This window comes from Narcine bancroftii, chromosome 4, assembly GCF_036971445.1.
Source record: "Narcine bancroftii isolate sNarBan1 chromosome 4, sNarBan1.hap1, whole genome shotgun sequence".
Classification (NCBI taxonomy): Eukaryota; Metazoa; Chordata; class Chondrichthyes; order Torpediniformes; family Narcinidae; genus Narcine; species Narcine bancroftii.
Window position 1 is genome coordinate 311,024,711 of NC_091472.1, and position 24,890 is coordinate 311,049,600.

Genomic DNA, 24,890 nt, shown 5'->3' on the forward strand with positions numbered 1-24,890 from the left:
CCGTTCTGGCTTCCCTTTTTATGATTAATCATCACATTTTAACTTAAGCCATTTTAACCTAAATTCTCTATATATAACAGACACAGCTGTCCAAGGTCTGGTGCACTGCCTGACTGAGATTGAGGAACAACACCCCATCTTCCAACTGGGCATCGTCCCAACCGGATGGACTTCTTTCCCCATTGCCCTCTCCCAGCTTTGTCTCTCTCCCCTTTCCCCTGTCTCCTTTCACACCTCTCCCCATATCAAATTTGCCAAGCCACCACTCTCTGTATTCTGAGATTTCCTTTTGTTTTTTGCCCATTCTGCTTTATTCCTTGAAGAAGGGCTCAGGCCCCAAATGTCAGCCATATATCTTTGTCTCCTAAGGACAATGAAAGACCGGCTGAGCTCCTCCAGCAGCCTTAACTGCAACCACAGCACTTCCGTCTTCAAGCATGACTGGGACCCGGGGGCGTGGCTCCCACGGACTCCGCCCCCGGCCTCCTGCTGACGTCACAGACACACGCGTCAGAAGCGTGATTATCCAAATCTCCAGCGCAGGCTGACAACCGTGCCCTGATGGACAGCAGGAACCACCAATCAGGAAGCGGGATGATCAACCGCCCCGTCTCATTCTCCAATTAAAACGCGGGGGGCGGGGCAGCTATTCTCTTCTCGCCCCAGAGCTGGGAAGTTTCGTTGAGTGGCGCCGGGGAGGTGGCAGGTCCCGGAGCAAGGGATGATGAGTGGCGGAGCGCTCCCACAGTTCGACAGCAAGGAGCACGTCTTAAAGTTGGGCGGCAGCTTTGACAAGCAAGCTCGGTGCGGCTTCCACACCATCCGCTGTGAGTGGCAGCCGTCGCCCCCGCGCCGGGTCGGGGACTAGGCGGAGAGAAGGGGGCGAGGTCTGGGGGGGGGCGGTGGGCGAGGGGACCAGGGAGGGAGGAGGTCGGGGGCGTTGAGGAGGAGGAGGAGGAGGAGGAGGAGGAAGGGCTGGGATGCGTTGAGGGGTTGTGATGTGGGAGGGGGGTTTGTGATGTGGGGGGGGGGTTTGAGACGTGGGGGGGGTTTGAGACGTGGGGGGGGTTTGAGACGTGGGGGGGGTTTGTGACGTGGGGGGGGTTTGTGACGTGGGGGGGGTTTGTGACGTGGGGGGGGTTTGAGACGTGGGGGGGTTTGAGACGTGGGGGGGGTTTGAGACGTGGGGGGGGTTTGAGACGTGGGGGGGGTTTGAGACGTGGGGGGGGTTTGTGACGTGGGGGGGGTTGTGACGTGGGGGGGGTTTGTGACGTGGGGGGGGTTTGTGACGTGGGGGGGGTTTGTGACGTGGGGGGGGTTTGTGACGTGGGGGGGGTTTGTGACGTGGGGGGGGTTTGTGACGTGGGGGGGGTTTGTGACGTGGGGGGGGTTTGTGACGTGGGGGGGGGTTTGTGACGTGGGGGGGGGTTTGTGACGTGGGGGGGGGTTTGTGACGTGGGGGGGGGTTTGTGACGTGGGGGGGGGTTTGTGACGTGGGGGGGGGTTTGTGACGTGGGGGGGGGTTTGTGACCTGGGGGGGGGGTTTGTGACCTGGGGGGGGGGTTTGTGACCTGGGGGGGGGGTTTGTGACCTGGGGGGGGGTTTGTGACCTGGGGGGGGGGTTTGTGACCTGGGGGGGGGGTTTGTGACCTGGGGGGGGGGTTTGTGACCTGGGGGGGGTTTGTGACCTGGGGGGAAGGGGGGGTTGGCGACGTGGGGGAGAGGGTATAGGCAGGAGGTAGGGAGCTATGGGGGGAGGCTGGCGAGGAGGTCTGCTGGGTGGTGGACACCAGGGTCTTTGGATTGATGCCAGGGCTTCTGGAGTTGATAATGGGGAGGTGGGTACCAGTGTCTCAGCTGGGGGGTTGGAGGGGGGCACCAGTGACTTTTGGGAAGGAAGGGTGGCGTTATGAGCTCTGGGGATGATGGGAAGGCAGGCACTAGGGGCGCTGGAGTGGTATTGGGTGCCAGTAGCTCCAGTGAGGAGGCGACTGGCAGGTACCAGTGGCTGTGGTGGGGGTAGGAGGTGGGTGCCAGAGGCTGAGGAGGGGTTGGCAGGTCCTCTGGAAGTTCATGGGCACCAAGAGCTCTGGAGGGGATGAGGGCGTGAGGGGCTTTGGGGATTCTGTGACAGAGGTAATGTATACTTAGGTGGTCATGGGTTAGGTACTCATGGATTAGGTACTGTGGCTTGTATGGAGAGGAGGGTGAATTGGTTGGGATAGAAATGGATAATTCTATGGTGCTTTTCACGAATTCAAACTTTGCAAATTGCTACTCAGAAGTTGGTTGACTTGTAATGTATTCTCTTTGGCAATGAGGTATCAAGTTTTCACTCTGCATATTTCATACCCAGCTGCGGGATGGTGATTGGGTCCAAGTTTTTAATGACGTAGGTTGAAGGATGAATGTTGGTTAGGTTACTGCTACAATACCCAGCCTTTGCATCTTTACAAATGCATAAAAGTTGGATTTATTGCTTCAACCCAGCTTGCACAGCACTCCTGTCTTGTTGGAGTATTTGCTACTCGAATTAAATAAATTCCCAATATACTGATTAAAAGACAAGCCACTGAAAGGCTTGGACTGGTTTACATGTCAGAATGAAAATCAGGAAACTAGATGAATGAGGATTAATTAAGAAAGAATTAAAAACTGCATGTCTGGGCAGCACGGTTGTAGCAGTTAGAGCAACGTCTTACAGCGCCAGCGATTAGGACCAGGGTTCAAATCTCACACTGAGTTTGTACGTTCTCCCCATGTCTACGTGGGGTTTCCCTCTGGTTACTGAAGCCACGGGGACTCATCCTCTGGATTGTTAACTTTTATTTTCTGTAAATATTGTTCAAATAATTAAAATGTTGGATGTAACTGGATCCAACATATCAGAAGAGCAAAATAGAGGCAATTGGGACTCGCCCAGAATGTTGACATGGGCTGTTCCATGCTTTCTCGCTTTGGACTTGACGACTGAGCAGTTTCAAGCTTTATCTTCATCTCTGGCAGGCTGGAACCACTGTGGATATATTGGAGTCAAGTCTTGATGCCTTGGATTAAGGAGTGACAGATAATTGGAGTATTTACTCTTTAATTTTGTTGCCTTGGGTATTCTTGACTGTTCATTTTTTTTGTTAAAATAATTGTTTACTCCAAAATGAAATTAATTAGCTTTGCTTCTCTGCCTCTCACCAAGGGTAGGTAAATAGTCTCCTGGTGTGTAGGTTGGCGATAAAACTTGGTAAAGGGGATGGGATGGGGTGGTGGGAGTTGGGAGAGTTGATGAGAATGTAAGATTTTGGGGGGAGAAAAGATTAGTAGTGGGTTAAACTCATTGGGCTGAAGGGACGGTTTCTGTGCGTAATGACTGGAAGGGTTCATTTAGTTTTTGTTCAAACTACTCATACAAGCCCTCCGTGACTACTATTTATTTAACAATAATATTTAATCTTTGTACTGTCCTCATGCTTGTATGATATGTCTGTATGTGCATTTGCAGTGTTTTACACTGAGGACCAGAGAACACTGTTTCATTGTACTTTTACAATTGGATGATACTATAAATGTGCTTGATTTGATGTGAGGGGGAAGACGAATGGAAAATGCTACTGTAAACAGCCTGCAGATTGCATAGTTGCGATTGTCATGTAGGGTTAACCACACAGTCTTCATCTTCATTCACAAATAGAATGAAGATTTAGCTATTATGAATACTTGAGGTGGTGCGGTTAGTCTAACGCTGTTACAGGGATGTGAATCTAGTGCTGTCTGTAAGGATTTTATGTTCTCTCTGTGTCTGCGTGAGTTTCCTCCAGGTGCTCCAGTTTCCTCCAAAAATGTACAAGGGTTGTGGGTTAATTGGGTATAATTGGACGGTATAGGCCTGTTGCCGTGCTATATGTCTAAATTTAAAAAAATATGAAGTAAAATGGTGAAACAGGTTTGTCCATCTGGCAGTTTCATCATCCCCGCAAAAACTCTTTACCCCAGGTTTTATTTGCATTTCACCAATTTTAGCTGAATACAGGAAACAAAGTTTCCTGTATTGTTGATTTGGAAGGTGGAGAATTTTCCAGGGTAATCTTGTGGATTTTACTGGTCTGAGGCACTCTTCGCAGTATATTTCATTTATTTACTCATTTACAGCATGTGGGTGTAGCTTACAGGGCCAACATTTATTTCCATTCTCTAATTTTCTTTGAGGCAAAGGTGGTGGTGCACTGCAGCCTTGAATTGCTGCAAACCTTGTGATGGTTGATCCTGTAGAACTGTTGGATTATATTTCAATCCAATGATGAGGAAGGAATGGCGATAGATTTCCAAGCCTGGGCAGAAAAAAGGGAGATGCAATTTAATCTTGATATCCATGAAGCAGTGCATTTTTGTGAGGGTTGGTCAGGGAGGGGAGAAAAAGCACAAATATTTGGGCCCTGAAGAGTACTGAGGAGCAAAATGACCTTGGTATATGTCTGAGGATTCTTGAAATAGGCAACACAGATGATAAGGGTGCATTTTCTTGGTATACAGGATAAGGTTTTGGGATTTGATAGGATCATACAAGATAAGGGGCATAAATGGGATAGATGGGTAAGCTTTCTCCCCAAGCAGAGGTATTAAAAACTACAGAAAGCAGGTTTACGATAAGGGGTATTGGGGGTGAGGGAGAGATCTGAGGAACTGGTGTTGCACTCTAGGATTGTCTTGGACTCATCATGACTGCACTGCCATATTGGATTCAAACGGAACTGTAAAGTTTGCGGATGGTACGTTAGTTGGCCCAAATTAGCTACAATAATGAGTCAGCTGAGATAGAGAAAGCACAAGATATAGGAGCAGAAATGGGCTATTCAACCCATTGATTCTCCCTGCAAAGGTTGAGGCTTGTATAATGGTACAAGAATAATGACCTGAGTTTGAACATGGACAAGATAAAGGAGATGATTGTGTACTTCAGGAGGATGAAGGCTGACCACTCTATTACATATCAATGGCTCTGTCATGGAGAGAGTTGAGAGCACAAAGTTCCTTGGCTTGCACATAACAGGCGGCCTATCCTGGACCCACATGTCACCACATTAGTCAAACACAGCCTTGCCCTCCTAAGGAGTTTTAGGAAGGCAAGGCTATTGGCTCCCATCTCACCAGCAGCTATACTCTGAAGTGTAAGAGGAGATATGGTATGTCACCGAAGATTCTTGTGAACTTCTACGGGTGGACCATGGAGAGGATTCTGGCTAGTTGCATCACTGCCTGGTAGGGAGGCGCCAAACCGCAGGACAAGAATAAACTCCAGAGAGTTGTTAGCTCGGCCTGCGACATCACAGGCACCAGACTACTCCATCAAAGACCTACATGAGGCGGTGTTTTAAAGTAGCCTCTATCCTCAAAGACCCCCACCACCTAGGCCATGCCCTCTTCACTCTGCTACCTTCGGGGGGCAGAGGGGAAGGTACAGGAGCCCAAAGACAAGCACTCAGTGGCCCTGCTGCCATCAGATTCTGGAATAATCAATGAACCAAAGACACTGCCTTATTTTTCATGCACTTTTATTTTTTAATGTAGTAATATGGTAAGAATATTTGTGCTCCCAGCAGCCCCCCGGCTTTGTGGGGAGGAAGTGATGTCGGCTTCCAGGCTGAGGTCTGCCACACACTCATCGCCCTCCCGGTGACTGCTGGCTGTGGACCTGCCTGTTATTGCTGCAGCCAGTTTGCTTGCTGCGTGGGTGAGCCACCACTTGACCACCCCCAACCCAAGAACAAGCAATAGGAGATTCAGAGTCCACAGCCTGCATACTGTTAGTTTTTTTTTTAGGTGGCCAGCCTAGTCGTCATGGGGGTGGCACCGCATCTGGGCATTCAAGGTTGAGATGTGCCGGTTTGAGATGGTCAATGGTAAAAGTTTCTTCATGACTACCGATGTCAAGAACGCAGGTCATCCCATTATGGTGCACCATTTTGTAGGGTCCTTCATATGGATGCTGCAGGGGTGGTCTGTATGCGCCTCGGTGAATGAAACATACTCTGTGGCAGGTGCTTGGGCTCGAAGGAAGGTGTTGTTCCGTGGTGGGACGTCGGGTCTTGGCCAAGTGTTCCAAGCTGCTCCTGGAGTTTAGATAATATTGCCATACGTGTGCCCTCCTGGCCACGGGGTGCTGGCACAAACTGGGAACTGTGAGTGGGGGCAACGTTAACCAGATCAGTTGATGATGATGTGGCCAGATGAGGGTGCCATGCAGATGCCAAGCAGCACTCAGGAGTTTGTCCACCCAGTCTAACCCTCAGAGGCGTGTCCTAGAGCTGACTTCAAGTACTTCTGCAAACATTCCACCAGACCATTGGACTGCAGGTGGTAAGCAGTCGTTGGGCTGACCACAAAGCCAATGTGAACTGCACACCCGTGTCCGAAATGACGTGGGCTGGGAGTCCAAACCATGCCACCTGTAGAGCGCGTCGAAAGAACCAAAGACTTGTTGATCCAAACCAAGACTTTTATTAACTAAAAGACTAGAGCATATCACAAGTAGGTCGACCAGTCCAGAATGACCTGGTCTGGCTAGGAGCAATCCTTTAAGACCTGCCAGTAGGCATGGCTATGCTCTCAGCCAATCAGTCATCCTACACTACAATCTGTATACATATTACACATTGGTGATAGAATCTGTACTATCACATTCACCCCTCTTTGAGAACTGACCCCGGGGTGGATGAAGGTTAGGGGCTGTACTGGTCAGGGGGCCTGACCATCCAGCGTGACCACCGTGGTGCCGGGATTGGGGTTGCCGGAGTTGTGTCGCTGGCATGCTTGTAGGATGCGGCCACTACTTCGCTCAATTCCCCAATGGCGTTGTCAACAGTCTGGCCTGAGCTGGTGGGGTGGTGCTGGTCCCTCTGTTCAAGCACATGACCTGGGGGAGAAGGAATAGGGAGCGGTTGGGTTAAAGGCACTGCTGCACCAGATCCAGCTTGGGCTAGATCCCTTACCGAGACTGTGTCCTCCCACCTGCCTGGGTACTCAATGTAGGCATAATGGAAGTTCGCATGGAGCAGAGTCACTTGGTCAACCAAGGGGTCATTCTTTGAGTACCGGACGTGGTGTCGTGAGAGGACTGGACCTGGAACCGTGAGCCATGCCGGTATGGTCGTTCCCGATTCGAATTTCCTCGGGAAAGAGAACATCCTTGGTCGCGGTGCATAGGAGGGAGCGGATGGAGTGTAGGGCACTAGTGAGCACATCCTGCCAGCGAGAGGTGAGGAGACCTTTGGATTGGAGGGCAAGCGTAACCGCTTTCCAGATGGTGGCATTCTCTCTTTCAACTTGCCCATTACTGTGTGGGTTATAACTGGTGGTCCTGCTTGAAGCAATACTACGCTCCAGAAGGTACTGCCGCAGCTCATAAATGAGGACCCCCGTCACTGTGGATGTAACTGGGGTACCCAGAGATGCTGCGCAGGGCCTATATGACTGAGGAGGCAGTCATGTCCGAGCAGGGCACAGTGAACGGGAAGCGGGAGTACTCGTCGATGGCCGTAAGGATGTAGATGTTACGGTTGGTCGACGGTAGGGGCCCCTTGAAGTCTACGCTGAGACGCTCAAAGGGGTGGGTGGCTTTGATGACAAGAGTGTTCTCTGGATGGAAGTGGGGCTTGCACTCAGCGCACACCGGGCAGGCTCGGGTCATGGAACAAGTTTCCTCGACTGCGTAGGGCAGGTTGCGAGCTTTGACAAAGTGCACGAACCTAGTGACCCCTGGATGACCGAGCTCCTTATGGAGTCTCTGCAGCCTGTCCAGTTGTATGTTGGCGCAAGTCCCCCTGGAGAGCGCATCTGGCGGGTTGTTGAGTTTACCAGGCCGATACATAATTAAAGGTGGAGAGCTCGATTCTCCACCTGGCGATTTTTGTCATTCTTTATCTTACCTCGCTGGGTATTGCTAAACATGAAGGAGACCGCACGTTGGTCAGTCAGCAGTGTAAAGCGCCTGCCAGTGAGGTAGTGTCTCCAACGACATACTGCTTCGACTATGGCCTGGACCTCCTTCTCGACAAGAGGAGTGTCGGCTCTCAGGATCCTGGAGGGTTTTGGAGAAGAAGGCTACCGGCTGGCCGGCCTGGTTCAAAGTGGCTGCCAGTGCAAAGTTGGACTCATCGCTCTCGACTTGGAACGGAATGGACTCGTCGATGGTGTGCAGCGTTGCAGCAGCGATGTCCGATTTGATGTGGTTGAAGGCAGCTCTGGGTTCGGTTGACAGGGGGAAGGAGGTTGTCTTGATGAGTGGCCGTGCCTCATTGGCATAGTGTGGAACCCATTGGGCATAGAAGAAGAAAAAGCAATGTCTGAGTGCCTTCTGGGGGGGGGGGGGGCGTCCATGAGGGGACACATGCGGTCAGGGTCTGGCATGACCACCCCGTTCTCCACCACACAGCCCAGAATTGCGAGCCGAGTGGTCCGGAAGACACACTTGTCGAAATTGTAGGTCAAGTTCAGCCGAATTGCAGTCTGAAAAAATTTCTCAAGGTTGGCATCGTGATCCTCCGTTTCATGGCCGCAGATGGTAACATCGTCAAGATACAGGAAAGTAGCAGTTAGCCTGTTCTGGTCCACCATCCGGTCCATTTCCCGCTGGAAGACCGTGACACCATTTGTGATCCAGAAGCGTGAAGCAGTTGATTGGCTGTAGTCAACCACTATCCGCGGCTTCTCCCCATTTTTAGCAACCACTACCTGGTCCCTCCAGCGATTTGAGCTATGTTTGATAATGCCCTCGTCCAGAGTCTGCGCACCTCGCTTGTTATAAATTTCCTGTGTTCAAAACTATATTGCCGGCTTTTGGTGGCCACAGGCATCCAGCCAGGGGTGAGGTTTGCGAAAAGCGCTGACGGAGCAACTCGGAGGGTGGACAGACTACAGGTGAGGCCCTGGGCCATGAGGGTGGGTGGCTTCCGGGTTGGAGTGGTTACAGACAGAAAGTAGAGCTTGAGGCCCCCAAAAGTGCAGGGAAACAGTTTGAAACTGGCACTGAAAATCCAGTCCCAGCAGTGCAGGGGCACACAACTGGGGAAGAACAAATAGTTTGAAGTCTGTGAACGTGATGCCCTGGACTTTCAGGGTCGCCACGCAATACTCCTTTACCCCAGTCGAATGCGATCTGGTCACCAATGAAATTCTCTGTGCAGTGGGAAGAATAGCCAGTCCGCAATGGTGGCCAGGTCTGGGCAGATAAAACTGTCAGTTGACCCCGAGTCAAATAAGCAATTGGTATAGTGTCCATGCACTTTAATCAGTTCCATTGCTTTTGTGAGGGGCTGGGGGAAGTCCTGGTCGAGGGTTACTGAGGCAGAGACTGGTAACTGGGACAGTGGAGTCCTGTGTGATGACGTCACGCAAACAGTGGCGGCTGTTGAGATCGGGGCTGAGGCCTGGTCAGATGTTGCTTCGTGAGGTAGGGTGAACGTCATTGCGGCGAGGGTGGGTTGTACCTTGCATGCTCGGCGTCTGCCCCGTGACGTCAAGTGCTGCCGCGTGGTGGAGCCCACACTCTCATTGGATGAGAGTTCTGAGGAAGTGTTTGAACGGGAGGCTGGTGATTGGGCTTTACACGAGGCACTGTGTTTGACGGCGGTCATTTTGGAGCGACAGACTACAGCAAAGTGGCCGTTTTTAAGGCACTTCTGGCACCTGGCTTTTCTCGCCGGGCACTGGGACCTGCTGTGCTTGTTCCTCCAACAGAAATAACATTTTGGGGTTGCATTGGGCAGCGTAGTGGCAGCCGACAGGCCATCGGTGTGCCGGGGGGTAGTAGGGAAGGGGGAGGGCATCCTACTCACATCAGAGTGTGGGGTCCAGCCCAGAAAGTACATGTCCATACTTAAGATCGCAGCCTCCATCGTCTGTGATCTGGATCACGTCCTCTAGGTTTTCTCCCCCGTGCTCTAGCAGGCGCTGCCTCACCTCATTCGATCGAACCCCGGCCACACAGGCATCCCGAATGAGATCATATGTGGTCTCCGCAGCAGGTCTGTCTGTGCAGGCACAGTCCCTGTCCATTCCCCTTAGTGCCTGAATATAAACTCTACAGGACTCACCGGGTTGTTGCCTCCTTGTTGCAAGTTTGTACCGAGCATAGACCCTGTTCACCCATCGCTCGTAGAGCCCTTTCAGCACCTTTATGGCTGCGGTGTAAGTGGTCGCGTCCTGGACACTCTGGTAGACTCTCGGGGACACCATAGTCATCAATATTGGTAGTCGATGGCTGTCCTCTATCATGGCAGGATCAGAGAGCTGTATGTTTCGAAGCATCTCACCCAGTGCTTAAAGTCATTCGAGGCTGTAGCTGACTGTGGGTCGATGTCGAGGTGTTCCAGCCATAGCATACACTCCATCTCTTCAAAATTTTAGTTAATAAAATTGTAGAGTGCGTTGAAAGAACCAAAGACTTGTTGATCCAAACCAAGGCTTTTTATTAACTAAAAGACTGGAGCATATCACAAGTAGGTTGACCAGTCCAGAATGACCTGATCTGGCTAGGAGCAATCCTTTAAGGCCTGCCAGTAGGTTTGGCTACACTCTCAGCCAATCACAATCATCCTACACTACCATCTGTACATATACACATTGGTGATAGAATCTGTACTATCACACCACCCAGGTGGTAATCAGGGTTCTGGTGCATGTCTCCATGCCGTATCAGCGATTGGGACAGCTTCTGGCCACCTTGTGAACCTGTCCATCTTACTCCTCTCGAAACCGACAATGGGCTGATGTTGTCCATGTGGACATGTTCAAACTTCCTATGTGTCGGCTGAAAGGGTTGCAGTGGGGCCATCACGTGCCTCTGGATTTTGGAGGTTTGACATTGTGGGCATGTCCTGGCCCAGTGCCCAACCTGTTTGTGTAGGCCATGCCTCACGAACCTATCTGCATTCTGCTGGATGGAAGAGTGGGCTAAACTGTGTAAGACGTTGAATACTTGGTGCCTCCAAATGGTCCAAGGATGCTCGGTGGACAAGTTGCAAAGAAGCTTGTTACCTTTGGGCCCAATGGGTTTGTCTTTGAGGCGGAGTCCTGAGACTGTGGTTCAGTACGTTGGCATCTCACTGTCCAGTCATTGCACCTCAGCTAACGCTGCATAATCCATCCCTGGAGACAGAGTGCACTGATTGGGTGGAAGTGTATGACAGTGTATCGGCCATCAAGTTGTTCTTCCCAGAAATGTGCTTGATCATGGTGGTAAACTCCGAGATGTACAACAGGTGGCATTGTTGGTGGGCTGATCATGGGTCAGACACTTTGGCAAACGAGTAAGTGAGGAGCTTGTTGCCTGTGAAGACCGTGAACTCCCTTCCTTCTAGGAAATACTTGAAGCGCTGAATGGCAAGATACAGAGCTAGGAGCTCCCTGTTGAAAGTGCTATACTTAAGTTCTGGGGGTTGTAGGTACTGGCTAAAGAAAGCGAACGGCTTCCACTGGCCTTCAATGAGCTGGTTGCGCACGCAGTCAACTTCCTATTTGGAGATATCCACAGTGAGGGTAGTGGGGACAGTGACTGGGAGAATGGTGTTTGCTAGTGCGTTTTTGGCTTGTTTGAAAGCTGCTGTTGTCTTCTCTGTCCAGGTGACCTCTTTGACCTTGCCAGACATCAAGCTGAAAAGGGCCGCATGATCCGGGTTGCTGAGACCAGGAAATAGTGGTAAATGTTAACCATCCCAACAAATTCCTGCAGGCTTTTAACAGTGCTGGGCCTGGCGAATTGGGGATGGCTTCAACTTTTGCTGGCAAAGTAATAGCTCATAGTCGTTTAGACGACAGCAGAGAAGACATAGATGTGCTAGATGTTTCTGGTGGGAGCGATTAAATATGTCATCCAGGTAGATGAACAGAAAGTCCAGATCTCGCCCTACTACATCCATCAGGCACTGGAACATCTGTGCCACGTTTTTCAGCCCGGACAGCATCCTGAAGAATTCGAACAGGCCAAAGAGGGAAATGGATACATCATCTGGGTGGACTTAGATCTGATGATACCCTCAGACCAGGTCAGTCTTTTAAAAGATGTGTGCCTTCTACAGGTTGGTTGTAAAGTCCTGGATGTGTGGTACTGGATAGCGATCGGACGTGGTGGCGTCGTTCAGCCTCCTCTAGTTGCCGCATGGTCTCCACCCTCCTTCGGACTTGGACCCAATATGAAATGGGGAGGTCCACGGGCTGTCAGAACATTGCAAAATCCCCATCTCCTCCATTTTCTTGGATTCCTCTTTCATGAGGCGAAGCTTATTGGGCAGTAGCCTACAGTTCCGGGAATGAAAGGGAGGTTGCTGAGTGGGGATGTGGTGCATCACGCTTGGGGTCTGTTGAGGAAAACTCCACTATGATGATAGATGGGAACTCTGATAACACTCTGGCGAATATTGTCCAGGTGTGGGGCCGGTAACCTTGTCTCATTTGAGGGAGAAAGTCTGCAACACCTTCAGATCCATGAGCAGGTAGTGCGCTCGGAGGTAGACAGCACCCAGCAATGGCTGTGACACTGTGGGCAGTGTAAATGTCCATGTAAAGTGGCTGGACCCGAACTGCAAGGGGATGGTTCTTGAGCCATAGGTGCAGATGGTACTGCTGTTGACTGTCGCAAGTTCCGTCCCTGTTCTTCTAGATCGGGTATCATGGGTCTAGGTGGGGGGAGGGGGTAGGACACTGATTTCTGCTCCCATGTCCACCAGAAATATATGCCTAGAATGTTTGTCCCAAACGTAGAGAAAGCTATCATGGTGACCAGCCGCCCTAGCGACATCTGGTCCTAGTATTTCCCTGGAACGAGCATGGCAGTTGGCAGTGATGGGCCTTGGACACCACTTTTGATAATTTAAAAAAAAAAAAACCATCAAGACTCCGAAGTGGTGTCGTCCCTTGGTGTGGGTGTTACAGGCTTCGCTGCTGGGGTGTGGGAGGGCTGGGCTTTCGGCCATAATGCAGCACTAATTTTGATGGTGGTTTTGCCATTTTGTTTGGCTGATGTCTTCTGGCATTTGCTCCAAAAAATCTGTTCAAAAAGCAGGTAAGACTTATGGCCATCTACCAATGCTAGCATGTCCCTCATCAGGGACATATGCAGGCCGTCCATGTGCAGTTAGCATGCAGCAAATTTGCAGCAGGAGAGGTGGTTACCCAGGTGGTCGCGCTGATTGCAGCGAGTGAAAGCAACACACTGAGTCGAGCAAGGTCCAGTTGAACTGTTTTCTGTTTGAATCAGTGTTCAAATCAGCCTTGTTGCTTAAGAACCTGCTCCAAGAAACCACCATTCTTTGCGGGGTGGAATTAACGTCGGCTTCCGAGCCGAGGTCTGTCCCACATTCAGAGCCATCCTGGCCGCTGCTGGCTGCAGACTTGTTCTCGACTGCTGGAGCGACATTGCCGCAAAAACACCAAACTTCATGACTTGTTCATGACAATAAATTCTGATTCTGATGTTGCTGTGTACTTGCTAACTAGAATCAGATGCTAGTTTTTGCTGTTTAATGTTGTGCTTTAAAAAATAAAAATTCCAGCCTGTGTTCCTTGGCCTTTAGGGATGGTTGGATATTTCAGGTTTGGCTATGGAGTCTGATAATCCTGAATGAATTAGGCTCTGGCTGAGGTTTTGCGCTGGAACATGAGATGCAGAGAGATTTTGTTCCACCTAGTGTTGAAATTATAGGGAAAAAAAAAACTTGGGTCTCTGTAAAACTTAACCAGGTAGCATCTGATTTCTGTTTCCAGGAATAGTGACTGGTTGGGGTGCTGTGAACGAGAACAAATTGTTACTTAATTGCAGCTTGAGGCGGGAGGAAATCACCTTGAACTCCTGTTGCCGTTTGGGATTGTTATTACGGCTGTTGATTTAGGGCAAGAACAAGTGAGTTTGCCTACCTCATCCTTGCATAGGTGATTTTTACGATCAAAGGGTTCTAGGAACATAAGTGGGAGAACAATTGCCAATACAGCCTTATTGCACACTACAAACCACACCAACCAATGATTTTGACAATAACTATGCCTCTTTATACATCAAAATTAGTTAAAATAACTCAAAGATTACAAAAAATCCCAATTTCATTATTTCAGTATGCTTCACAATTAGGAAACCCATTAATTGTAGTCATACCATAAAATCCACAGTATCCGACACCTACTGGGATTGCAGATGCCGCCTATGGGAATTTTCCGGTTGCCTGAGACAAACTTGTTTCATGCCGAACTTGTATACCTGCAATACAATATGTGGTGATATGTAATTACACCACTAGGTCACCAGGGGTCACCCTGGTGACCTTTTATATAAAGCAGTCCAGAGCTACAGTCTAGCTTCCAGGTTCATCTTGCAGAGAGACAAGGCCTCTTAGTGTACATATTAGTTTATTAAATTGTACTGACAATAACCACATCAGCAGTGCAAGTATAAGACAGCTAAAAATATCTGAACTCACAATCAACAGTTTAAAAGAGAGTAGACAGTGCAAAATGTAAAGTAATTAAAAAAAAATTAAAAATCAGTCATTAATTATTAGGTAATTCCTGTAGTTTACAAAATTTACATTTAAATTCAAACACCGGTCTATGGTTTGTTAGATCACCAATCAAAAGATTGAAAAAAAGTGTTACACTAACCACTGCTCTAACCGTGTTGCCTTCATAATTAACTCCCCTTCCCCCAAGTTTACAGATGAAGCCTTACTAATATACTCAATACTAATAAAGACTTGCTTGGGATTTTACTATACTTCCTGATCTCACTGAACACAGCCAGGGTCCAGTGTGGCAAGTTACTCTGAGTCAGAGATTTGAGATCTTCTCCAAATTTATTGCTGCTGTTCATTGCATGGGCCACCTTTTTATACCATTCTTTGCGAATTTCTAGACATTGCTTCGATTTTTTTTTTAAGCTAATTATGTGGCTATCCCATCATAATCACCTTATTGTTCTGCAATTAAGAGTTTAGATTTACACTATTACCAGAATACCCTAACGCAAACTGTCTGTGCATCTCAGTGTCATGGATACTGTGGATGTGCCCAGCATGGTTTTAGCTGAAATGTTATAGCAATTAGGTTCCCACACTGACGTAAATTGCAAAATCTCAGATTGCAGATGCAACAGGTAATCAAGGAAGCAAATTAAATGTTTTTCTTTATTGTTTTGGGATTTAGTTTTAAAAGCAGGGAGGTGGATTACATGGTCATTTCAGAGATTTGGCCGATGGGCTTCAGATGTCTCAAAAAGGAGGAAAGTAAAAGGTAGGGAGAAATGCATTGATAATCAGGGAGAGTAATCACAGCTGCAGAAAGGGACACTGTTGTGGAGTCATTACCTTGTGGGTGGAAGTCAGAAACAGGAAAGGAGTGATCACACTATTGAGAGTATTCATTAAGCCCCCAAATAGTCACTGGAACACTGAGGAACAGATAAGCAGGCAGATTTTGGAAAGGTGTAAAATAACAGGGTTGTGGTTATGGAGTCTTTTAACTTCCCTAATATTGACTGACACCACCACTTGAGTGCAAAAGGTTCAGGTGGTGCAGAATTTAAGGTGTCCAAGAGGGATTCCTAATGTATCATGTATGGTAGCCAAGAAGGGGGCACGAGAAGGCCTTGGTAAGTAGGATTAAGGTGTTCTACATTTTCATGAAGAACTGAAGTATAACTAATGAGGGTCGGGCTGCTTGAGGTTAAAGGGGGAACATGTGGCTGGAAATAGGGGAGGTTTTAAATGAATACTTTGTTTCATTGCTCACCAGGGAGAGTGGCCTTGGTGAATGTGAGGTCCTTATTAGGACAGGTGAAGACATGTGCTCAGAAAAGAGAAAGTACTGGATCTTCTTAAAAATATTCAGATAAACTCCCTGGGACCAAATGTAACATTCCCCAGATTATTACAGGAAGCAAAGGAAGAGATTCCTGTGCCATTAACAATGATCTTTCTGCCCTCCCTGGCCACTGGGTGGTCCTCAAGGATCAGAGAATGTCAAATGTGGTACTCTTGTTTAAGAAAGATAATCCTGGGATTTGACCAATGTCAATGTCGGTGGTAGACAAACTATTGGTAAAGATTATTTGGAACAAATTTCATGAGCATTTGGAGAAGCTTGGTCTTCTCTTGGATAATCAGCATGGGTTTGTGAGGGACTGGTTGTGCCTCATCAAACTGAGTTTTTCGTGGAGGTGACGAAAGAAATTGATGAATGGTCAATGTGGTGTATGACATGGTTCCCCCATGGTAAGCTCACTCAAAAACCCATGAGGCATGGGATCATGAAACCTTGGCTGCTTTGATATGAAACTAGCTTACCTGCAGAAGAGACAGTGGTGGTGGATGGAATATATTCTGGCTGTAGGTCAGTGACTAATTGAGTTTCACAAAATCTCCTCTGGGACAGAGAATTGGAACAGTAAGTTTGAAGATTACATGAAGGTTAGTGTTGTGGGTATAACCGTTTACAGCACGGAAACAGGCCATGTCGGCCCTTCAAATCCATACCGGTTCACTTGAACAACTCCACTAGCTCCTTATGAAGTTGGTGTAGAATATTGTCATAAGTTACAACAGGATATAGGCAGAATGCAGAGAAGTGACAGATGGAGTTCAATCCAGATAAGTTGCGTGGTGATGCATTTTCGAAGGTCAAACCTGAAAGTGGGCATGTGATTAATGGCAGGATACTTAATCTATAATCCCAAATCCATAGGTCTCCTGAAGTTGCCATGCAGTTTGATAGGTTGGTTTAGAGGCCATATGGTATGCTGGGCTTCATTAATCAGTGGGCTGAGTTCAGAAGTCGTGAGGAAATGTTTCATCTCCTTAAAACTCTGGTTAGCCAACATTTGGAGTATTGCGTTCAGTTCTTGTCGTCTCATCAAAGTTTGTGGATGCATTAGGGTGGGAGCAGAGGAGATTTTTTTTTTCCCAGGGTGTCGCCTGGATTGGAGACAGAGCAAGGGCTTTTCTCTTTGGAGTGAAGGATGAGTAGTTGCCTCCCATATTTGCATGCACATAACATGCAGAAAATCATAAATTGTGTAAGAATATTTTTGTATAACATACATATAAATTCCAACTGGTAAAAGCAAAATGCATTTAAATGGGACATGAGACAAAGCACATACCAGGATCTGCCACAGTTAATCTTCTGCAATTAACTCCCCATCAAATTTCCCCAAAGGTGATGATCGGCCGTTATATTTTCCTGCTGGAAAACATTAACAAGTCTTGAAGAAGAATCAATTAAATAGATAGAAGACAGGTTTCAGAGTTGAGCAGGATTTTAGTTCTAATGTTATCTCAAATAACAGGCACTTGATATGATGATCTTCTCCCTCAGGGACAGGTCTGGGCAATTAACATTGATAAGGTGCAGAGCCCTAGCCAGAATGTCCTGTTTATAGGAATACCATGGCATTCAGTACAAAGAGATATTCCCAAAATCAAAATTTCCCACGCCCACTATAAATTGTGCACGTTCTTTCATTGCTGCTATAACATTCCCACCTCACTATAAATTTGCTGGCGCCTTTTTCCCATGGCTACTATTAATTCTGCATGTTCTTTCAATGCTATTATACTTCCATGGCCGCTATAAATTGCCAGTTTGACTTTCCCATGCTCGCTATAAATTGTACACGTTCTTTCAACATGTAAGCATATTCTTGTATAGAGCACACACTCATATAATGTGCAGGGGGTACCTGGTTTGTAAAGTACACTTGTAACTCACACATTATATGCTTAAAATACGGTAATAGAGGTATACAAGATCATGAGAAGGCATAAGGATGTGCAGCCAGCAATGATGGATATTACCAGAGAATGTTTAAGGTGAATGGTGGAACATTTAAGGTGAGTTTTAATGCATTGGGTGTCTGGAATGCATTGCAGGCATTATGTTGGAGGCTGGTACAAAAGGAACATATAGAAGATTCTTAAAAAATTGCATTGATGAATGAAAAATAGAGTTATGGTAGGGAAGGGTTAGATTGTTGTGGAGTAGATGTGGATCAGATGCAAGGATCGACAATGAGATAGACAACAGACTCGCCAAGGCAAATAGCGCCTTTGGAAGACTACACAAAAGAGTCTGGAAAAACAACCAACTGAAAAACCTCACAAAGATAAGCGTATACAGAGCCGTTGTCATACCCACACTCCTGTTCGGCTCCGAATCATGGGTCCTCTACCGGCACCACCTACGGCTCCTAGAACGCTTCCACCAGCGTTGTCTCCGCTCCATCCTCAACATCCTTTGGAGCGCTCACACCCCTAACGTCGAGGTACTCGAGATGGCAGAGGTCGACAGCATCGAGTCCACGCTGCTGAAGATCCAGCTGCGCTGGATGGGTCACGTCTCCAGAATGGAGGACCATCGCCTTCCCAAGATCGTACTATATGGCGAGCTCTCCACTGGCCACCGTGACAGAGGTGCACCAAAGAAAAGGTACAAGGACTGCCTAAAGAAATCTCTTGGTGCCTGCCACATTGACCACCGCCAGTGGGCTGATAACGCCTCAAACCGTGCATCTTGGCGCCTCACAGTTTGGCGGGCAGCAGCCTCCTTTGAAGAAGACCACAGAGCCCACCTCACTGACAAAAGGCAAAGGAGGAAAAACCCAACACCCAACCCCAACCAACCAATTTTCCCTTGCAACCGCTGCAATCGTGTCTGCCTGTCCCGCATCGGACTGGTCAGCCACAAACGAGCCTGCAGCTGACGTGGACTTTTTACCCCCTCCATAAATCTTCGTCCGCGAAGCCAAGCCAAAGAAAAAAAAGATTGGTATTGTTTGCCCACCATTGTGGGCCAAAAGGACGCGCTAAAATATTTTATTCTGCTGAAAACCATAGAGGGAACTGATGAGGTTACATCTGGAGAACTGCGTGCAATTCTGGCCTCTGCACTTGAGGAGGATCTACTGGTTTTGATAGTGCAGAGGAGGTACACCAGGTTGATTCCAGAAATGAGGAATTGTGTTACCGGGGACTGTACTCTGGAATTCAGAGGAATGAGAGGAGATCTTGTAGAAATGTATAAAATTATGAAAGAAATAGATGATAGAAGTAGGTGAGACAATATTGGGAATATAGCCTCAAGATTTAGGGTGGTAAGATTTAGATTGGAGATGAGAAGGAACAGATTTTCCCAGAGAGCAGTGAATCTGAAATTCTCTGCCCAGTAGAGCAGTAGAGGCTACCTCTTTAAATATTTTAGACACAATTGGATAGTTTTGTATGGGAGTTGAGGATTATGTGGATCTGAGATCAGCCAGAACTATTTGATCATTCCCTGTAAGACAACTCCCTCTAATGCAGGGGTCTCAAGCTTGCGGCCCGCGGGCCAACTCCGGCCCTCGGGATGATAGTTTGTGGCCCCGCCTTAATATGAAAGTTTAATGTTAGTGCGGCCCGCGAGTTTGATATGATTGGCACTTTTCAGTGTTGTGTGCGGAGCTGAACGAACCGACCAATCACGGTGGGGTATATTGCTCTCGGGGGCGGGACATCGGCTGGGCTTATTGCGAATGAAAGCAGATTTGTGTGCATTTTCTATTTGTCATTATATGCACGCGGCACAAGCGCAATTTCCGCGGCCGCTCCTGCTTCACGCGCTTCGGCGTCCAGTCTGAACCCGGAAGTTGTTGCTCAGCGGGACAGAAAAAGAAGCGGAAAAGACGCGTCGGCTAAACACTGAAACTTCAACGCAACAGTGACACCAAGTGGAATTATATATATTATACGGCCCCAAACATGTCTTTTTCAAAGCCTGCAGTGAAGAGAAAGGTTGGTGATGAGCACAGACAATTTCAGGAAAAGTGGGAAGTGCAATATTTCTTTGTTGAGCACAGGGGTATCCCGACGTGTCTTATTTGGACAGAGAAAGGTGCAGTGCACCAAGAATACAATTTGAAACGTCATTACACAGCTAGACATGCTGAGGAGTATGCAAAATACCAAGGAGATGAGAGAGCCAACCGGGTTGCTAATCTTAAAACATGTCTAGTGAGGCAACAAGATTTCTTTAAGAAAGCAACCAAAGAGAATGATGCATCAGTCTAAGCTAGCTACGTGGTTAGTGAGATGATTGTTAAAGCAGGAAAGCCATTCACAGAAGGTGAATTTGTCAAAAAGTGCATATTACAGGCTGCAAGTATTGTCTGTCCAGAAAAGAAAGGTCAGATTAGCAACACCGTGACCTGTCAAGTGACGTTTATGATCAACTGTGTGAGAAAGCAAAATGTTTCAGTGTATACTCAGTCGCTCTTGAGACTACAGACATCACCGACACTGCTCAGCTCGCAATCTATGTTCGTGGTGTTGATGACAAATTTGAAGTCACAGAGGAGTTGCTCACAGTAATTCCAATGCATGGCCAGACCATCGCTCAGGAGATATTTTACCAGCTGTGTGATGCCATTGAGAATGCCGGTTTGCCACAGAAGAGGTTTGTTGGAATAACAACCGATGGAGCGCCATCAATGACAGGGAGGAAAAATGGACTGGTGGCACTTTTTTAAAAAAAAGCTGGAAGAGGAGAGTGTGGAGGAGGCCATTGCTCTGCACTGCATTATCCATCAGCTGGCTCTTTGCAGCAAATGCCTGAAGTTTGACAATGTGATGTCTGTCGTTGTGAAATGCATCAACCAAATCAGATCCAAGAGCTTAAAGCATGGAAGTTTCCGTGCTTTTTTAGAGGAAATGGAGTCAGATTATGGGGATGTGTTCTACTTCACTGAGGTACGTTGGCTCAGCAGGGGAAACATATTGAAGAGGTTTTTTGAGTTGAGAGCGGAAGTGAAAGCCTTCATGGAAAAAGATGGGGTTGCTGTTCCCGTGCTAAGTGATCCCAAATGGCTCATGGACTTGGCTTTTCTTGTTGATATTACACATGAGATTAATGTACTGAACAAGAAGTTAAAGGCCAGGGGCAACTTGTCAGTGCTGCCTATGACAACGTGAGAGCATTCTCTGCGAAACTTATGTTATGGAAAGCCCAGCTTTCTCAGACAAACCTTTGCCATTTCCCAGCATGCAAGGCACTCATGGATTCAGGCACACCATTCAGTGGTGAGAAGTATGTGGATGTCATTTTGAAGCTCCAGGAGGAATTTGATCACAGATTTGCAGCCTTCAAGATGCACAGAGCCACCTTTCAAATTTTTGCAGACCCCTCCTCCTTTGATGTGCAAGATGCCCCTCCTGTGCTTCAAATGGAGCTCATTGACCTGCAGTGCAACTCTGAACTCAAAACCAAGTTCAGGGAGGTGAGTGGAAAAGCAGACAAGCTTGGGCAATTTTTGAGAATTGCCCCCCAGCTTCCCTGAGCTTTCCCGAATGTTCAAGTGGACCCTGTGTCTTTTTGGGAGCACATACTTGTGTGAAAAGCTCTTCTCTCCCTTGAACTTCAATAAGTCCAAGGACAGGTCCAGACTTACTGACGAGCATCTTCAAGCCCTACTGAGGGTCTCAACTGCCTCCTCCCTTAAGCCAAATGTGGCTCGGCTATGTGAGAGGAAGCGCTGCCAGATCTCTAGCAGTAAGTAAGAAGTTGGCAGAAGAAGACATGTTCATAACAGTTTATGTTCAATGTTCCATTCATGTTCAGAAAGTTAAATGTTAAAGAACTGTTAATACAGACATTTGAATCTGAATAATAATAATTACATTTCTCCAGTCAGCAACTAGATGTGGTTTCTTCAGTCTTCTCTATCTGCTGTATTATTATTATTTTCATTTTATTTATTTATTACTGATTGATTTTATTTTTTTTCTTATGAATTGTTTATTTATTTTTTCATCTTATTTTGTGTTTAAAAAAATAAAAAAATAAATAAAAATAAAGACATTTGATAACATTGGAATGTTTTTGTAAGAGCTTTTCTGTGGAAAACCTGATGCGGCCCAGCCTCACCCAGACTTTACCTCCAGCGGCCCCTGGGTAAATTGAGTTTGAGACCCCTGCTCTAATCCAAGTGCTCTGATGTTTCCCCATTACTTTGCATTTTTCATTTATTGAAATATTTATAGTTTTTCTCTCGAAAGATGCAATGGTTTCTGGATAATATCTATTGTATTTTAATCATGTATGTACTTGAAGGAGACCTGCCATTCTGTAGATTTACATCTTAATTCCATTTTGTGTCTGTGTGGAAATTTAGTTGAACAGTACCCACCTCTTCAAGGGAATTTTTCAGATTTCCAGATATTTTGAATACGACAATATTTTTAATGTCTTTGTTATTTACTTCAGAACCGTGACTGCTCTGATCTTTGAAAGGGAGTTGGGCTTGGTTGGTGCATGTTTCATGATTGTAGATAACAATAACAGTACATGCCAAGCTTGGGTTTTTTTTAAATTAAACTTTATTTATTTGAAGAATCATTCATAGTAATATAGAATACATTCCATAAAGGGAATTTTTTTCCATAACAATACAAGCTTTCAATTAATTCTGCCATCGCATTATATTAATCATTATATTATCTTTCCATGTACTTGCTACACATTTTCGAGCTACAGACAATGCTAAATATATAAATGCAATTTGAAATTTATCCAACCCTAATCCCTTTAAAGGAATCATATAATCCATTAAAAAAAAATAGATGGATCTAATGGTAACAAAATTATATAATTTTTCCAAAATTAACTTAATTTCATCCCAGAATGGTTATACATGAACACAAGACCAAACAGCATGTAAAGAAGTTCCACTACATACACATCTAAAACAAGAATCTGAATTACTAAAACCATGTTTTTTAAATTTCTCTGGAGTTAAATACAACTGATCTAGAAAATTATAATTAACCATTCCGTACCGCACATTCGTCAATTTAGTAACACTATCATGACACATTTCTGCCCAGTAATCTTCAAGAAAAACAAAAGCTAAATCATTTTCCCATTTAAGCTGAGACTTCTCCCATTCCAGCTTATCCATATTGTCTTGTAATACTTGGTACATAACAGAAATATAACCCCTTTTTGGTATAGAAGAAATCAAAGACTCTAATTCCGTCGATACAGGTAAAATCACCTCTCTACCATACATATTTTTCACCAAAACTCAAAGCTGATAATAAACAAAGAATTTTCAGCAATATCAAAATGCTCTTTCAATTGATTAAAAGAAAGAAACTGTCCAACAAAACAATCCTATAATGTTTTTATACCCTTAGAATCCCAAATCTTTAAATGACTAATAAACATTGAAAAAGAAATAAGCTGATTATTATATAATGGAGTTAAAATTTACAATTTACCTTTTGATCCTAAAATCTCATTTTTTTTAATCCATAGTTTTAATAGATGTTTTAATATCGGCATATTATATTCCCTCAACAAATTTACATTCCATCGAAATAAAAATTGATGCACCTCGACTTCAGAAATACAAGCCATCTCAACTTTAGCCCAACTCGGGGGATGGTCCAAATCCATCAATCTACTAATAAATTTTTCAACTGGGCTGCTTCATAATAATTTTGAAAATGAGGTAATTGAAGCCCACCTAACGCATACTTCCAAGTAAGTTTATATAATGCTACCCATGGTAGTTTACCTTTCCATAAAATTCTCTTGTAATTTTATTTAAATCCTGAAAGAAACTCTTTGAAAGAGAACATGGTATTGATTGAAATAAATATTGAATATGAGGAAAAATATTCATCTTAATACAGTTAACTTGACCAATTAATGAAGATCTTTCCACTTAATTAAATCTGCTTTAATCTTTTTTAATAATGGAACATAATTTAACATATAAAGATTGATACTCAGTATTTACAATTATTCCTAAATATTTAATTTTATCAGACCATTTCAGTTTTATAATATTTTTATACTCAAATAATCTCCTTTTCCGACTGGCAAAATTTCACTCTTGTCCCAGTTAACTTTATATCCAGATAATGTGCCATATTGTAGTAAACATTCCCGCAAATGTGGCAATGATTGTTCTGGGTTTGTTAAATATATCAAAACATCATCTGCAAATTAATTAATCTTGTACTCTTCATCCATAACTCTGATCCCTATTATCTGTTCATTCTGCCTTATTGTTTGAGCTAACGGTTCAATAGCCAATGCAAACAGGGCTGGTGACAATGGACAACCTTGTCGAGTTGAACACGTCAATTTAAACGATGATGAAACTTGACCATTTGTCACCACCCTAGCAGTCTGGTTCGTATATAAAGCTTTAACCCAACCAATAAAAAAAGGGCCAAATTTAAGCTTCTCCAATACTTGAAATAAAAAATTCCATTCGACCCTGTCAAAGGCTTTTTCCGCATCAAGCGCAACCACCATTGGATGGTTGGGCTGCTGTCGATAAGCATTGACCAAACTAATCAATCGAAGAATATTATCTGAAGCATTTCTATTTTTAATAAAACCTGTTTGATCAACATATATCAATTTAGGTAAATACTTAGCAAAATTGTTAGCAAATTGACTTGCTATAATTTTATAGTCAATATTCAATAAAGAGATAGGTCTATACGAAGACACTTTCAACAGATCGTTATCTTTTTTCGGGATTACAGTAATTAAAGCACTAAAGCAAGATTCTTGTAACTCGTGCTGTTCAGTCATTTGTTGTAATACCTCCTCAAACACCGAAGAAGGAGGTATAAAACTTCATAAAAAGTTTTATAAAATTCCACCGAAAACCCATCGTCACCTGATGACTTCCCATTGGGCATTTCCAATATAGCCGCCTTTATTTCTAATTCTGTAAATGGAGCTTCCAGATCCATAACATCCTCCTCTTCTAATGCTGGTAACATTAACTTGGATAAATAAGATTCAATGGAACCACTATCCTGTTTCCCCTTAGAAGTATATAATTTTTTTATAAAATGAATAAAACT

General features: G+C 45.7%; 1 protein-coding gene and 2 long non-coding RNA genes across 5 annotated transcripts in view; 2 read left to right on the plus strand and 1 right to left on the minus strand.

The window, feature by feature from the left end:
• Positions 1 to 522: 522 nt before the first annotated feature.
• Positions 523 to 24,890, plus strand: part of eaf2 (ELL associated factor 2) — a 62,917-nt gene continuing 38,549 nt past the window's right edge. Inside the window, exon 1 of the mRNA XM_069935912.1 lies at positions 523 to 827. Within this exon, the coding sequence (XP_069792013.1) occupies positions 722 to 827 (106 nt within the window). The 5' untranslated portion in view covers positions 523 to 721. The remainder of the gene's footprint in view (positions 828 to 24,890) is intronic.
• LOC138762251 (uncharacterized) lies at positions 1,732 to 13,879 on the plus strand. The gene is made up of 3 exons (XR_011356859.1): positions 1,732 to 1,838; positions 11,611 to 12,032; positions 13,750 to 13,879. It is a non-coding gene; the product is annotated as an uncharacterized lncRNA (long non-coding RNA).
• The window catches only part of LOC138762250 (uncharacterized), a 36,416-nt gene continuing 15,654 nt past the window's right edge, over positions 4,129 to 24,890 (minus strand). For 2 of the 3 annotated variants that reach the window (XR_011356858.1, XR_011356856.1), the window contains exons 2-4: positions 17,132 to 17,214; positions 14,135 to 14,236; positions 4,129 to 4,322 (exon numbers count right to left, since the gene is read on the minus strand). This is a non-coding gene — a long non-coding RNA (uncharacterized lncRNA). The remainder of the gene's footprint in view (positions 4,323 to 14,134; positions 14,237 to 17,131; positions 17,215 to 24,890) is intronic. The other variant, XR_011356857.1, reaches the window with a different exon arrangement.